The sequence below is a fragment of the Nicotiana sylvestris genome, chromosome 1 (genome assembly GCF_000393655.2).
Source record: "Nicotiana sylvestris chromosome 1, ASM39365v2, whole genome shotgun sequence".
NCBI lineage: Eukaryota > Viridiplantae > Streptophyta > Magnoliopsida > Solanales > Solanaceae > Nicotiana > Nicotiana sylvestris.
Window position 1 is genome coordinate 74,793,553 of NC_091057.1, and position 17,155 is coordinate 74,810,707.

The window sequence follows — 17,155 nt, forward strand, 5'->3', positions numbered from 1 at the left end:
GCAAACCAACCAATACACTTAGCTGATACTTGAAAGAAAACAGAACTGACTGAACAGGTTGAACAAACTGAGAATCGAACAAACAGTAGGAAGAAAACAGTTTCTGATTTCTGTATGTTTTTCTCTCTCGTATGTGTGTCTGTATAAGCCCCTCTATTTTTCTCTCACTATCTCTTTTCTTTTCAAAATCCAGTGCCAATTTTCAGTTTTGAAATCTACTTGAGTTATCAAGAAGAATTCTTTTCCAGTTTTCTGTTTTTCAGCACTCAGCTCTCAATGTTCAATCTGAGTTCCCTATGTGTATCTGTCTGTCTGTGTCTCTCAATGTGTATCCCCTCTTATAAGCCTAAAACTCAGCCCTTTAATAGCCTGTTCATCAATCAGAAAAACCCCTCCCATGTGCTGTCTTCTTTTCAGTTTCCACTTACTATTTAAATAAAAACACACCCCCGTGATATTCCCTGGCAGACTTCCTTTTAAGTAAGGTTTATTATTTCTGAACTAAAGCAGAATATGGGCAGCAGAATATAATCTGACAGCATATGCTATCAAACTATTTTAAACTTAACAAAGGCCTTTACGCACATGTTGTGCACAAGTGCACATGCCCTCCAATTCCGACTGCAACTAAACAAAACCAATCCTTTTATATTTCTGATTCACGTTAACAACTATAAGTAACTAAATTCAATTCCTAATTGATTCAGACAATGCTTAACAGAAGCAGGTCAATTTGGTTATTGTTCAGACAGCTGAAACTAATTGACGACATATGTCGACTCAACCATACTAATCATAACATGTACAATCGGAACCATGATCAGAAACCTAACAGTATTAACAAAGGGGTTCAGATTGCAATGTCAGAACACAGACGACCTCGGGGACTGACCAATCGAGCAGTTTCAAATTACATTGACTATACAGTTTACCCACACGCGCATTACCAGTAAATGCAAGAAAGATTCAGTCAAAATAGAGATGGATAGAAACAGTTGATAAAAAATTTAAGGACACAAATTAAACAAACAACTGGACACACAAACAGACATTCAAATACAACAGACAAAAACGAACTGATAAAGAAAAACAAACATTACCTCGAAACTTGAAAAAATCAGAAAACCTTGTCTTGGATTCAAACAGACCTTTCTTGGGGTTGAACGGACTTTAATCGAAGTTTTTCTCAAATGAGAAACACTTCGATTAGGGTCCATTAGACCCTAATCACTTGGCTCAAACAGACACGGATCAGTCACGAGGAAACCTAGGGTTCTTAGAGGGCAGATTTGGGTTTTGGGTTTCCTTGGTTAGATTCGGATCAAAGCAAGCATGGTTTGGTCATGAGGGAGGTGCGGGGACTGTCTGGTATGAATTTAGGGCAGATCGGTGTAGATCGAGTTTTGACTCGAATCTTCAAATGAAGATTCGAGAAGGTGGGATGGGATTCGAGCTGAACGGTTGGTGGATCCATGTTCAGGGTGTCAAGGTGGTCCTAGGGTGTTAAGGTGAAGGTCACCGGCGTTCATGCCGCCGGGTTTCTGGTGAAGGGAGATGGGGGCGGCTAGGGTTTCATGGGGAAGGGGATGAGGATGAAGGCGGGGGTCTTGGATAGGGGGGTAGGGTATGGTAGGAAGCTTATATATGGAGTGGATGGTTTGATCTCAGCCTTGGATCAATCGAGATCAACGGCTTGGATCTGAAGGCTTAAAAGAAACGGTGTCGTTTGGCTTAGTAGGGGTCAGAGTTGGTTCGGGTAACGGGTCGGGTAATGGGGGTTATGGGTGAGAGATCTGGACCGTTGGATCAGCTTGGTTTGAATGGTCGAGATGGATTGGCATTGAAACGATGTAGTTTTGGTGTCAAACTACGTCGTTTTGTGGCCTGGGGGTGGGCTGTTTGGACTGGTGGCTTGGGCTGCTCGTTTGGGCTTCAGATTTTGAAATGGGGAATCGGCCCAGATTCATTTAAAACAAGTTTCAACCTCTCTTTTTTTTATTTCTAATTTTCTTAAACACACAACCTAATTAAATAAAAACTAAACACCATTAATTAACATTTAATGTAATTAGTACACGCATATTAAAATGTTAGAAAGTAGGTAAAATTAAACAAGGCAACAAATCAGGACAAAAATGCATTTTTTATGATTTTCCATTTAACAATCGGATTACGGTTCAAATTACGCATGACACACACATTTTTTTTATTTTATTTTAATAAAATAAAAATGGGCAAAAATCATAAATAATTAACAAAGTGCCACGTAAACATCCAAAAATTGTACAGCAAGACCAATTGATATTGTTTCGTTTCTTTTTGGAGTGATTGTCGCGAAAAACAAAAATCACGTGCTCACAGCGTTGCCGCTGAGCTTTTCAACCATGCATCCAGTTTTTCATGTGTCCATGCTTCAGAGGTATCACGACGATCCATCCCACGTGTTAGATTTCAGCATTGTCCAGTTGGACAAGAACTTGTCTTATGAGGAGGAGCCGGTAGCTATTCTAGACCGGCAAGTTCGTCAGTTGAGATCCAAGAGTTTCCCTTCTGTTCATGTTCAGTGGAGAGGTCAGCCTCCTGAGGCATCGACCTGGGAGTCCGAGTCCGATATGCGGAGCCGTTATCCTCATTTATTCCCCGACTCAGGTATTTCCTTCTTCTTTCCGTTCGAGGATGAACGGTTGTTTTAGAGGTGGATAATGTGACGACTCAAGGGGTCATCACCTGTTTTCTTACCCATTATGTGCTTTCAAGGCCTTGAAAAACCTTATTTAGAGTTGCTTCGATTTACGTGCGTAGTCCGGGCGCGTAGCCGGAAAGCTTAAATATGAAATTTTGTGAAAAATGCTAAGTTTTGATGTTAAAATGAATAAATTTGACTTCGGTCAATATTTTGGGTAAACGGACCCGGACCCGTGATTTGACGGTCCCGGAGGGTCTGTAGGAAAATATGGGACTCAGGCGTATGCCCGAAACCGGAATCTGAGGTCCCTAGCCCGAGAAGTGAATTTTTTTAAGGAAATTATTTTTTTGAAAATGTCTAAGGAAATTGAAATGAAATTTGATTATAATGAGTTGGTATCGGGCCCATATTTTGGTTCCGGTGCCCGGTACAGGTCTTATATATGACTTGAGTCATTCATGTGAAATTTGGTTAAAAACGGACGTCGTTTGACGCGATCTGGACCTTAATTGAGAAATGTGATGTTTAAAAGAGTTTTGAGAAATTTCATTGATCTCGAGGTTTAATTCGATGCTCGTGATGTTATTTTGGTAATTTGATGACACGAATATGTCTGTAGGATGTTTTTGAGGTTGTATGTACACTTGGGTTGGAGTTTCGAGGGCTCGGGTGAGTTCGAGTAGGTTCAGGGATGCCTTGGGCTTAGAAAGTCAGATGTTGCAGGTTCAGGAAGTTGCAGGCCTCTGAACCCTTTAGTGCGGTCCGCGAGAAATCGCATGCGACCGCGGAGGGGTCAGCGCTGCCGCGATCGCCTTTGTGCGGGGCGCGGTGGAGGCTGTGCGGCCGTAGTCGCCTTTGTGCGGTCCGCACAGGGTGCTGAACTGCAGGTCTTCAAGGAGGCCTGTGCGGCCGCAGTCCATTTAATACGGTCCGCGGTGGAGCTCTGCGGCCGCAGTCCTTTTATGCGGTCCGCGGTGAGGGTCTGAGAGGGGTATAAATAGACGGGATTTTCAGTTATTTTTCACTTTTCAAAACCCCAAAAACATAAGAGGCGATTTTTCAAACAACCTTTCTTCTCCAAATCAATTGTAACTCATTTTTAACTAGTTTTCTTCAATCGTTAACATCTTTTAACATGGTTTTAATTTAAAATCAAAGATTTTCATGGGAGAAATTGGGTGTTTTGGGTAGAACCTAGGTTTTCCAAAAATTGGGGTTTTGAACCTCAATTTGAGGTCCTATTTCAAAACAACTTATACATTTGGATTTGTGGGGGAATGGGTAATCGGGTTTTGGCCCGAACCTTAGGTTTCGACCATGTGGGCCCGGGGTAATTTTGACTTTTTGGGTAAAACTTTGGGAAAACTCATTTTCATGCATTGGGGTTGATTCATTTAGCACTTATTGATGTAATTAAGTAACTTGTGACTAGATTCGAGCGGATTGGTGGTGGAATCAAGGGGGTAAAGCTATAATTGAGGCTTGAGTGGTATTCAAAGCTTCGAGGTTAAGTGTTTGGTGTAACCTTAGCTTGAGGGATTAGGAGTTGAGTCTTATTTGCTACGTGCTAATTGTCGAGTACGACGTACAGGCATGGTGACGAGTATCTATATGTTGGTGTCTAGCATGACCGTGAGTCTTTATATTTCGGATATTCTGATCTTGTTGTATCTTTCATGCCTTAATGATGATTTCTATATGTTGTAAAAAGCATGTGAAAGAAATAGTGATCTTTGAACTTCGAGGAGCATTGGCTCGAGTTATAATACGAATTGTGAAAGTATATGAGATAATTGAACCCCTTTGGAGTATTGACTCAAGTGGTAAAGTGAGTTATAAAGTAAGAAGTGAAAGAAAGAGAAAGAGTTATTGAATTGTCCCCTTGCCGGGATGTTTGTTGCCTTGTTGATTATCTCCCTTGCCGGAATGTTGAGATTTATTGATATTGTTCCCTTGCCGGGATTTTGCTGTTTAATTGTATTCCCTTGCTGGGATTTCTACCATTATTTGTCTACTCCCTTGCCCCTTTGTTTGTGATTGTTGTTTAGGTGAGGAAGAGTGTTAAAGCACGAAGGGTGATGTCGTGCATTGTTTGCTATTGTGAGGAAAGAGTGAAAAACACGAAGGGTGATGCTGTGCCGTACGATATACCATCCCGTACCGATATTCGTTGACTATATGGTGAGGAAAGAGAGTAAAAGTACGAAGGGTGATGCCGTGCACATTATTATGATACGATTGATTTGGTAAGAACGAGAGTAAAAGCACGAAGGGTGATGCCGTGCACATTTTTATTATTGATATTGTTTGTGTGAGGACGTGAGTAAAAGCACGAAGGGTGATGCCGTGCAAATTGTTAATTTCTGATTATTGTTGACATTCTGGCTTTGTTGCTTCCCCCCCTTTTATTGAGGTTTTCTATTTGGAACTGTTACCTCCCCCAACATGTTCCCCCTTCCCACATTGACTAGTTATTTCCTATATTTCTTTTCCGTTGTACATGTATATATATTTGAACTGCACAGGTTATTTGGTAGTCTGGTCCTAACCTTGTCACTACTTCGCCGAGGTTAGGCTAGGCACTTACCAGCATATGGGGTCGGTTGTGCTGATACTACACTCTGTGCTCTTTTGCACAGATCCAGGTATTGGACAGCAGCAGTAGCGCGGGAGCCAGCCTTCAACCCACCGAGATACCGAGGTAGCCTTGCAGGCGTCCGCAGGCTCGGCGTCTCCTCTATCTTATATTCCATTCTGTTATATCATGTATTCGAGACAAACAATATTATATTTCTTTCAAACAGTTGTATTTAGTACTCTTAGTAGTTCGTGAGTGATGTGACACCAGTTCTTGGGTAGAGGCATATGTTGATTTCCGCATTATTGTTCAGCTTATTTAATTTAAATCTTCCGCTTTAATTCCATATGTCCGCTATTATATTAATATTTAACGCTTGATGTTATGCTCAATAAAAAGGATTAAAAATAAAGGAGTTAGGGATTTAGGATTTGTGGCTTGCCTAGCTTCTACGAGTAGGCGCCATCACGGCTCCCGAGGGTGGAAATTCCGGGTCGTGATAGTATTGTCATTTAGATGCTCATGTACTCAGTGACACCCAGTTTTCGGGAATTTTGTATTGAGTTGCAGTATTTCTTGTCGATTATTTATTAAAGTTATTATTATTAAACATGTTTCATCTTGTTTTCAATTTAAAAATGCGTAGTTATTTGTGGTTGTCGGCTTGCCTAGGACTTTCCAGTAGGAGGCGACTCTGAACACTTTCCAGTTATTACGGGGTTGCACCAAGGGTCTGCGCTCAGCTCATTCCTATTTGCCCTGGTGATGGATGCACTGACTCATCATATTCAAGGGGAGGTGCCATGGTGCATGCTATTTGCTGATGACATTATTCTAATTGATGAGACACGAGGCGACATCAACGAGAGGCTAGAGATTTGGAGACATGCTCTTGAGTCTAAAGGTTTCAAGTTGAGCAGGACGAAGACGGAATACCTCGAGTGCAAATTTGGAGTTGAGCCGACGGAAGCAGGAGTTGAAGTGAGGCTTGACTCTCAAGTCATTCCCAAGAGGGGTAGTTTCAAGTACCTTGGATCGGTTATTCAGGGGATCGAGGAGATTGACGAGGATGTCACACACCGTATAGAGGTGGGGTGGATGAAGTGGAGGTTAGCGTCGGGAGTCTTATGTGACATGAAAGTGCCACCGTTACTAAAAGATAAGTTTTATAGAGCAGTGGTTAGGCCTGCCATGTTATATGGAACTGAATGTTGGCCGGTAAAGAACTCACACATCTAGAAGATGAAAGTAGCAGAGATGAGGATGTTGAGGTGGATGTGCGGGCATACAAGGATGGATAAGATTAGTAATGAAGATATTCGAGAGAAGGTGGGCGTGGCCCCCATGGAGGACAAGATGCGGGAAGTAAGACTCAGATGGTTCGGACACATTCAGAGGAGGAACACTGATGCACCGGTGAGGAGGTGTGAGCGACTAGCTGTAGTGGGCACGCGGAGAGGTAGAGGGCGACCTAAGAAGTATTGGGGAGAGGTGATCAGACAGGACATGGCGCGACTTAGGATTACTGAGGACATGGCCCTTGACAGGGAATTATGGAGGTCGAGCATTAAGGTTGCAGGTTAGGGGAAAATTGTGAATATTTCTATAGCACAATAGAGTGAGACTAGCTAGTTAGGAGTTAGACGAAGAATGTCATTGGTCGTCTATTGATGCAGGGTTTTACCTGCTAGTTGTACTTTATCAGCCATCTATTTCGTATTTCGTATTCTGTATTTCATATCTCTTATATTGCTGTTATTTATTATGCATTTTTATGGTACTAATATATCGGCTCTTGTTGCTTTTTTCGAGCCGAGGGTCTCCTGGAAACAGCCTCTCTACCCTTCGGGGTAGGGATAAGGTCTGCGTACATATTATCCTCCCCAGACCCCACTTGTGAGATTATACTGGGTCGTTGTTGTTGTTGTTGTGACTTGCCTAGTATTGTAATAGGCTCCATCACGACATATAAGATTTCGGGTTTTGACAATATTCTATTATGGTACCATTAAAAACATAGACGGAAAAACTATATACTCTATTATCGTACTATTGAAACATAGATGGAAGGGCTATGTACTACATAATTGTATCACTAAAAAACAGATGCAAAGGGCTATGTGCTTGTTTGCCATGCAGTTGAGACACATACGTAAGTGCTGTGTATTTTATTATTGTATTATATTTTTATGGTTTGCTCGATGTAAGTTGGTAGGCAATGGGAGCCTATCACGTCGTAATCTATTTTGGGGCGTGCAATAAATTAGGACGGATGGAATAATACATAAATATCTGTCATATTTGTGCTAAATTTTTAATGGGATTTTTACATAAATAGTTGGCTGATTTTATTGTTTACTTTTGTGAAGTGTAACGATAATACGATTAAACATTAATCCCAAGTAGTTGATATCATTATGGCATGTATGAATTCTTCATTTACTTCTCATATTATGTTGTGTTTTTAGCCAAACATGTATTGCTTTGGAACGACTTTGTAAAGTCTTTTGATATGATTTCCCTCCTGTTATATATAACCTTAATATTCATGTGCCCTAATATCATTATGAGGTCTCATTACAAATCTCTCTTAAGAAATTAAATTAAAAGCATCTCTGTATTTTCATACGTACTCTTGCACATATAACTTAACTCCTCCCTTTGAACTCGAACTCTTCCACAAATAGTTTCGACGTCAAAAGCCCTACTTTTGGATGGCAGGAGGTAGCCACCCTCCAAAACCCTCCTCCAATAATAAACTAACTCCTCCTTCTTCCTCCAAGAAAAAGTCCCGATGGGATCCCCCCGCCGGCAAAAATCCTTCTTCCGCCGCCGCCGCCTCCGGATCCGGCGACCCCAATTCGAAACCCTCCCCCAAACCCACAAACCCCAATAATCATCCGAACCCAAACCAGAAACCCATTAATCACAACAACAAACCATCACCAAAACCCGACCCGAATACCCAGACCCACCTAAGCCTCCTACCCCCTTTCCCTTTCCGTGACCCACCCCCTCCTCCTTCATACGGGTTTCACATGCTTGAGCGCAGAACCATGGTCCTAGCTGATGGTTCTGTACGCTCTTACTTCGCTTTACCCCTTGATTATCAAGATTTTCCCCGGCCTGAGTTTCGTGTCGGGCCGGGCTTAGGATTCGATGACGGGCTTATGAGGAATAGGAATCAGGAATATTGGAATGCAGAACGGGCCCATGTTGTTGGTGGTGAAAATAATAATATTGCGATGAAAAGGAAGTTTGGTGATGAGGGAGGGAAAGATGGGCTTGAGAGGTTAAGGCAACAGGTGTTGGAACATGGGAATGCAGGTGGGCTTCGGGCCCATGGAATGAGTAGTTTGCATATGGGTAGAGGAGGAGAAGAAATGATTAGGCCTCCTGCAAAGTATATGAGAACTGAAGGGAGTGGGAGTAGTAGGATTAGTAGGCACAATGAGGTGGATCAAACTGCATTAAAGAAGTCTTTTTTACTTATGGTTAAGTTAATTTATGAAAATGCTAATCTCAAAAGGAGTTTTTTGACTGATGGAAAGCAGGGCCATTTGCAGTGTCTTGCTTGTAACAGGTCTGGGAAATATACTAATTGTGTCTCAAATGTTTTTTCTTGATTGTTGATGTGTAGATTGAATTATTTGTTTGTGTTGATTCAGTTGCGACATAGGATTGTCTTCTAATGCAATTTTTCTTCAGTAGAATCTGACTTGCATGCACATACGTATAGCATCTACTAGAGAGAATTTTTTGTGTGTTAAATCTACTAATAAATTGTTTTTCCTAGGAGCCCAAGCTAATTAGTTGTTGTTTTATGATCTCTAAGCTCTTGAATTAAAATTTTTATTCAATATACAGTTGCTGCTGACATCAGTGATGTGTATTTCAGGGCTCAGTTTCCAGACAATTCCTGTCAAATTTTGACTATTGTTGTAGAGGTATAGTTGGTAGGTTGTCAAGGGTCTTTAGCAGGTAGATAAAGAAGCAGTTAGCTCCAAGTTATATAGAGAGTGTTTGATTTTTACAGAGCACTGATATAATTTACATTAGTTGTTAGAGATGCTGACATCAGGATGTTGTCATGATCAAGTTTAATTTGGAAACTACTGGCAAATAATGGCTAGGTTTGTGTCTTGACCTGTCAGCAAAGAACTAGGTGGTTTTAAGTTAGAAAAAGAATGAGTCTGCTTATCTTCAAACTTTATGCTTTGTTGTGGTAACTCAATACCATGGTGCTTTTGAGGTCTGCTCAAAACTTCGCTTGGGCCAGAGAATGAATGGCCTGTTTCCTGGTCTGCTCTTATTTGAAAAAGAAAAAGATCTTGATCGGCTGTTTGAATTTAGTTTGCTTTGCCCTTCAATGGGGGAAAATGTGCTAGGAGCCTCTCTCTCTCTCTCTCTCTCTCTCTCTCTCTCTCTCTCTCTCTCTCTCTCTCTCTCTCTCTCTTCAATCTTCATCTCTTTGAAGGCGTTATTGCAATATCAGTTAAAAAAAGATATGTGGCCTTATGTGATGTTATAACAGATCATTTATTTGAGCTCTATTATATACTAAATGCTGTTCCCCTATTAGTTTTGGATTGATATGCAGTTGTTGTTGGTCTATTATTCATTTGTGTCATTGTTTCTTGTTACTGAGATGGCATTCTTGAAGCCATATTGTTTTCTAGATAAGCAACTTTTCTTACCGATTATATCCAATTATCAAGGTGTGCAAACTAGCTCGAGCACCACAGTTTTTAAAAAACTTTCGAAAATTCTAAACCAACAGTCAGACCAATCAAATGCTCACCTAGTGTTATGGTTTAATAGTGCTGTACTTTCTCTGCCTTACTATCATCATTTATTTCCCATTTCTTCTATTCACTTGCTGTACTTTGCTTCTCTATTTGAATGTTGTAATTTATGTTCCAATTTCTTTGATTCTCTTGCCAGATCTTATTTCTGCATCCTTTCCACTGAGATGAACATGTCCCTATTCTTCGTTCATGCTCTCAAAAATTTTCCAAGAGCTTGTTGCCTAATTAGGATTGTTTACATTCTTCTGGAATGATCTCAGCCATTCAGACATGGTTTCTAATTCAATCGTCCAAAGCAATTTCTTGCTCTCATTGCTTATTTTGAGTTCTCATTCTTAATCTCTGTTCAAACTCAATAGTAACTTACATCCTTATTTCCTGCTGTGAATAGATCATGTACTTAATTTCATGTAAGATTCTCCCTTGTTCTATCTGTACGCGTAATCCTCTATTTCTTCTAATGATGATGCTTGGTATGTAAATTAAGTGTTGGACTATGTTCGAATTGGGTTAATAGCCTGTTTGGCCAAGCTTCTATAATTTGCTTGTTTTGAGAAGTGCTTTTCAAAAAAGTACTTTGGTGATAATCGGTTTGTGTTTGGCTAATTAATTTGAAAAGCACTTTTGAGCAATAATTAGTGTTTGGCCAAGCTTTTGAAAATTGCTTCTAAGTGTATTTTTCTCAAAGGTGCTTCTCAGAAAAGTGCTTTTGGAGAGAGGTTATATTTTTCTGCTTCTCAAAAACTGCTTCTGCTTCTCCTCAAAAACACTTTTTTTTTCCTTCTAAAAGCTTGGCCAAACACCTCATTTTTTGGCAAAAAAGCTTGGCCAAACAGGCTATAGATGTAACAAATTTTGTTGGTTTTTGTGGAGAACATCCTGCTGATGCATTGATTTAGCTGCTACTGATAACTTTAGTACCCACTAAAATGAGAACTGATATCATTGTAGGATTGTTTGAGCAGCAACTGCAGTATAGGGTGCATGGGTGTTATACAATACATACTGTAATACATAGCCTTTGTATCTCATGTTTAGTTCAGAGGATTAAGTGCATTGGTTGAGGTAGGAATCTGTTCTAAAATACTTTTTTAGGAAAATTAAAATACTGATAGTGAAATTAAGTATGTTTAATATCTGCTAAGGAGGTTTTTATGAAGGACCATGGTGTACAAATGCACAAGAAGAATAGTTGTTAAGTGAGATAATAACCCAAAAGAATCATATTGAGGTGAGAGTTATTGGTGTTGCAGGTGACATATCTCAGAGGGAAAGGATGTTCTGTGTACAGGAAATTGTGGTTTTTGTATATCTTATTTTCATAATGAAATTCTGAAGTACCTAACAGTAACAACAATGACAATATTGTCTCAAAATTCAAAATATATAATGTTCTGAAAATGTGAAGTAAAATAAAGTGTTGACCCATCCAGTTATTAGTGAGAACAGTAAGGGAAGTTTTTGTTCAACTTTTGTGAGACATCTAATTAGTTGCTTAAGGCGGTACAAAGCTTTTATTAGGTCTCTTAAAGTTATTTCAAATATTTTGTATGATGTATTGTGTCATCGGATCAAACTAAAGCATTTCTTTGATCAGAGTAATGAGGGTGATATAAACTCTAATTGGGTATTTGTTTGATTCAATATACTATTGGGGCTCTTTTTGTGATAGCCTAATTTATCTGTTGTTTTCATCTTCTCTCATCGTCCTTAGTCCTATGATTGCTTTAAAAAGGAATAACTAGTGGCATACACTCAGATATATGAAGCAAGGGAGGCATGGTCCACATACCTGTGTGGGGAGAGATAGATAGAGAGGGGAGGGGGGAGTCTTTTCTATATGCTTTTCGACACTTGCATTATTTCATATTTGATAGAAAATCTATAGCTGAATATCCTTCTCAAAAAAAATAAAAAATAATTTCTTTTTGTAGCTGAGTGGCTGCATGTTGAATGTACTTCATCAGTCTTTGGAGATTAGCTTTAGCTTTACGGAGCTTATTGTGTTGATTCTTTCTTCTTTGTGGTGAGGCAATTTTATGCCTTAGAAGCTTCTCTGTTATTGATTGGTTACCTGAGCTATAACTCTACCCTGCTTGACCTATGTGACTATCACCATGAAGCTCTTAAAGAGTTTTTGTGGAAGAGCCTTTTTCTATCAATGAATTAGATGCTTTATCACATTAGTTTGAGATGAGGTGAGTTTCCAGTTCCTAAGGGTAGAGCAGCAAGTAAAGCTTCTAGCACCTTACCTGCTTAAATGCTTGACTAGTGGTCCTTTTCATACAATGATACAAACTATATTTGACTTAAGTTTTTCTTTCTTGCTTCCTCTGTTGGATCTTTGTAGACTGGCGACCATGCATTAACCATTTAACATTCAGGAAGTTAGTCATTTGTTTTCTTAATTGCAGATGTGATGAAAGTATCAGCTAAATGACTTGAAGGTAGTCAACCTAGGTAGAATTCCACCAATGTGCTCATGTTATGCAGGCATAACTCTTTCAGAGCTTTGTATTTGAATATTTTCTTTCATAGATCACTAGGATATAGAAAAGCTTTTTCCTTTACCTTGTTCTAATGTTTGTCAAGAATTCTATTGTTCTCCCATTTTAAACAAAAGTTCTTGTTGGTGGAGGAGTAGCTTGCTACTTTCACAATGTTGTATTATCATTTTGTGGTTGAACCAGATTGTCGTATTCCATGATAGATGAAAATGGTAGACTATTGTGTGGTAAATGAGAGCAATATCTGATACCTTTACCACCTTTTAGTGTGGCCTCCGGTTTGAGTTTCAACAGGTCAACGCGTGCAACCAAATCATGGACTTCTGTTTATAAATTTTCTTTGCTTGATTGCTCAACTATGCCACTATCTTGGTTATGGTTGCTGTGGTATGAATTGGTAGCTTGCATAAAACTAGTGAAGGAAGAAAAACTGAATGGTTTTAGTCATGATTAGTTTGCGCAGCTGTCGTTTTCTCCCACATCTTGGTATGGGACGGAAGTAGTTCTGTGCACGGCTCATATGCCGTTCTATGCTTTACTTTCCCTTGTTACTCATTAGATTGGCAGTGTAGTTCATAGTAAGTTTGCCATAGGTGGAATTTGTATGATTGGTAGTTTGTATTACATGTTCTTTCGTCACCGCGGAGAAAATCTCAAGGTGTTAAAAATCTCAATGTTCCATTCAATGAGATCAACTTGTTTAACTTCCCTTTCCAACATTTAAAGAGATTTTTTCCCTTTCAAAGTAAGTTTGAAGACAACTTTGACGGCAAAGTTCATCTCATGTTCAGGTGTATTTTAGCTGTGATCTGCCACCTGTCACAATAGCCTCATTGCACCTTGTTGAGTTTCACACCCTGAAATAATACTCACAACTTCCCTTTTATTGCTAAATGCTTTATTTTTGCTTACACTTAAGTTTATCTTAACTTGGAATGTTTGAGGAATAATTCTGAAGTACTCTTTGGCATGAAAACAACACAGGGCTTCAAAAGATTTTCCTGATATGCACACTCTTATTATGCATGCCTACAACTCGAATAGTGCTGATTCACTAGTGGAACATTTGGCCTTTCACAAAGCATTGTGTGTTCTGATGGGATGGAACTATCTGGCACCTCCTGATAACTCGAAGTCATATCAGATGTTATCTGCTGATGAAGCAACTGCAAACCGAGATGATCTAGTTTTGTGGCCCCCTTTGGTAATAATCCACAACACTATCACAGGAAAACGTGATGATGGCCGCATGGAGGGTTTGGGAAACAAGGCAATGGATAGTTACCTTAGAGGTAAAATGTCCAACTCTGTTTCTTATCATTTCCATCATTTCATCAAGGGAATTTTCCTGCTTCTGTGCTATCTTCTTGCACGCATATAGCAGTCATAGCTACCTGCCACATCTAAACGTCTCCACCCAATATGGTCCTTTTGTCAGGACTATTACTTTTACTCGCTTAATTTGTTTGACCTATTTGATTAATTTACCATGCCGTTTTTGCTGGTGGTTTGTGTTTCAGCATTTCAGTGGTCATTTTAATCTCCGCTGTCTTGCACACTAGCAGTCTCTGATGATTTATAAGTCTACTTTCAGGCGTGCTATTCTATAGTGTTTGTGAGGGGTACCTCTTAGGCCAAGAAGCATAGAATCTGAAGCAGGATAGAATCTTAAATCTGTTACAGGTCTTATAGTGGACTGTAAAAGCAAACTTGGTGGTTTGTACAATTAGTTTACCGGAGTTTAGACCAGAATTTATGTGCTTTTACTGATCGGAAGATTTGTCAAGGAAATTGAAGAGGAAGGCCACAGAGAGGGAGGGACGGAGGTAATACCCTATCATGTTTAGGGTGTAAAATCTATCCAAAAATTGATATTAGAGATAGTACTTTGAATGGCGTTGCAGTTGGCTTCTTATTTTACTAAAAAGCTCCTTAAATGCACTTAGATTGTCTTTCTACAGTAAAAGTTCAAATGTAAATGAAATAGGTTTCCTCGTAGATTTTCAAATTCCCTACATTTATAGAGTGCTACTGAGTGTTTTGCATTTTAGATATTCCTACACCTTCTTGGTGCATTCAAACAAAATAAATTGTCTTACTTATCAAAACATTCTTTAGTTGGCAAAGAATGTGTATATTGTCAGTCATGTCACTGTAGTGGATCCTTAGATCAGCAGCCAATGCATTTAGAATACTGTGGATTGCATGGGGCCCAGCGCAACATGCCATTTGTGTTGCTAACATGTATTTGGGGCGTGAAATGTATTCTGTTTGTAACCAGTATATCTGTCTTTCATGCATTGCAATCCACCAAGAGGTTAAATCTTTGCTACTGTCAGTGTAGTTGATCTGTAGTGTGAAAAGGCGTGGTTCTAATTTTCAGTGAGATGTTTCTGGTATGTGAAATGAACCTCTTTGGAGGGCTACTATAATCAATATATTTCCAGAAGTAACTAGTAGAATTCTTTCTGAGGAGCTCAGTAATATTATTGTATTTTAATTGTCTGTTTCTACATGGTCAACATGTATGAGATTGCAACTTCATGCTTGAACCTCAGCTTCCTGAAGTTCTTTTGGAGAGTTCTACTGTTGAGGTGCATCTGGTTTCGGTTTTCATTAAACCATCTTTTGGGGGGGGGGGGGAGGTATCTTCTCCTGATCCATGCCAAACTTGGTTCTGGATACGCTGTGTGTGGTAGTTTTGTGCTCTTTCTCTAGCTACTTAAACCTGGGCCCACTGAGGTGCTCATTTTGGTGGTGCTAAAGCTGATGGTTCTGCCATCAAATTGATGAATATCAACATACTTTAGAGTAATGAGGAATTTTTGCGTCTTTTTTCTGTTGAGGAATCTTTATTCATAGGACTGGTGTAGTGTCTAGTTTTTTAGTGCCACATTACAATGAATAACTTGAGTTTGAATCCATTTCTGAAGATGCTTCAGTGAGAAGTGAGTTTGTCTTTTTGATGTTACCATTTTTTTTGCAAGCTTGAGAACCTTTCGGTGTTCTAGGTATTATTACAATACCACTTTTACTGGTCATTGAGTATTGCTAGCTATGGGTTTTTGCCGCTGCCAACGGTTTCATTCTTGGATTCATTATCAGCCCCTCTTCTTCCATTTCCTAGTCTTTTTCACCTTTTCTGAAAGGAAAAACCGAGGAGAATCTCAGATTAGAAACTTCCTTTTGTTCATTGTTATCATCGGTGTTTGTGTGGGGAACTGATCATAAGTTAATGCTGTTCTGTAGTGCTTGTTGCTTTTACAATTAGATCTGTCTTTCTCGGCACCTCCTACGCTTCATTTTCCTATTTTGCTTTAGATAGTGGATTTGCCACCAATTTATGCATGTGGTACTGGTTATAAGACACCAGCGTCATGCTTTCTCCAGGCTTGTTTTCAGCTCTATGTCTGCATCTCTTAACGTTTCTGTACTGCAATTGCCGATTTTGCTTTCAGGTATTGGATTTCACAATGGAAAGGTGAAGGCCTTGTATAACAGAGAAGGTCATCTAGGTGTTACTCTGGTTAAATTTCCAAGTTTAATGGATGCCATGCGGTTAGCGGAATATTTTGAGAAAGATAACCGCGGGAGAAAAGGTTGGGCTCGACTGCAGCCCGTGACTCTAGGCAAGGATGACGAGAACAACCCTGACCTTGTCAAGGTTGATCATAGGACTGGAGAGAAGAAGAGAGTCTTCTATGGTTATCTGGGAACTGTTAGTGATTTAGAGAAGGTTGATTTCGACTCTCGAAAGAAGATTACCATTGCTAGCCGATCAGATTATGTGACATCTGGTTAGAACCACTTGAATAGCTTTACATTAAGATGTGCTTCAGTTGAGAATTTTAGTCAATTCCCTGCTCTAGATATTCTGGCTTTGTGTTACTTTTATTGCCCTTAGGAATTGGGGCAGCTTTCTCTGGGATAACTGTGGAGCTAAGTTATAAGTGCCATGCATGCGTCTTCCCCTCTTCTAGTGAATCTTTCTGCCTAGATTAGCAGTTTTAAAGTCCAATGGACTCGCTGATTGTTCTTGTCCTTGTCCCGCCTTCCTCGGTTTGAGGCTGGGTGTACCATTTGGGTTTCGATATGATCATGGTTCGAATTTTTTTTTCCAAGGTTAAATTTACAATGAATTTTCTGAGAAGACAAGAATGAATGTCACTTTTTTCTTGTTCCTCTGCAGTTATTAGTACTAGAAAAATTGACCTGAAAATGATTACATTATCACAGGCTATCTTTTTAGCACTAGTCACTAGATTGTAATTAGAAGTATCAAATTCCGCTGCAGTTTAGACCAAAGAAACCTTGAAGCTCAACTCCGGCCACTTAAACCGCTGCAGGTTATTGATTTTGTTATATACACGCGCGCGCAGGTCATCAGCACGGCATTGCTGTTTTGCTTTTTGATGGTTTTCTTTACAGAAACTAGTTTAACTAACCATTTTTATTTTCTTTATACTTGAAAGTTATTACAAGAAAGATACAAATAAGTATTACACAATCAGACCATGGGCAGTTATTCACGATGCATATGGTTATCGGCTTACTGACGAAGTAGATCCAATATAAC

The 17,155-nt window shown here is 39.6% G+C and overlaps 1 protein-coding gene across 1 annotated transcript; it reads left to right on the forward strand.

The window, feature by feature from the left end:
• Positions 1-7,824: 7,824 nt before the first annotated feature.
• On the forward strand, positions 7,825-16,700 carry LOC104232798 (uncharacterized). The gene is made up of 3 exons (XM_009786079.2): positions 7,825-8,847; positions 13,564-13,871; positions 16,038-16,700. Exons 1-3 carry the CDS (start codon positions 7,979-7,981, stop codon positions 16,379-16,381), a joined length of 1,521 nt encoding a protein of 506 aa, XP_009784381.1. The 5' UTR covers positions 7,825-7,978; the 3' UTR covers positions 16,382-16,700.
• Positions 16,701-17,155: the final 455 nt, after the last annotated feature.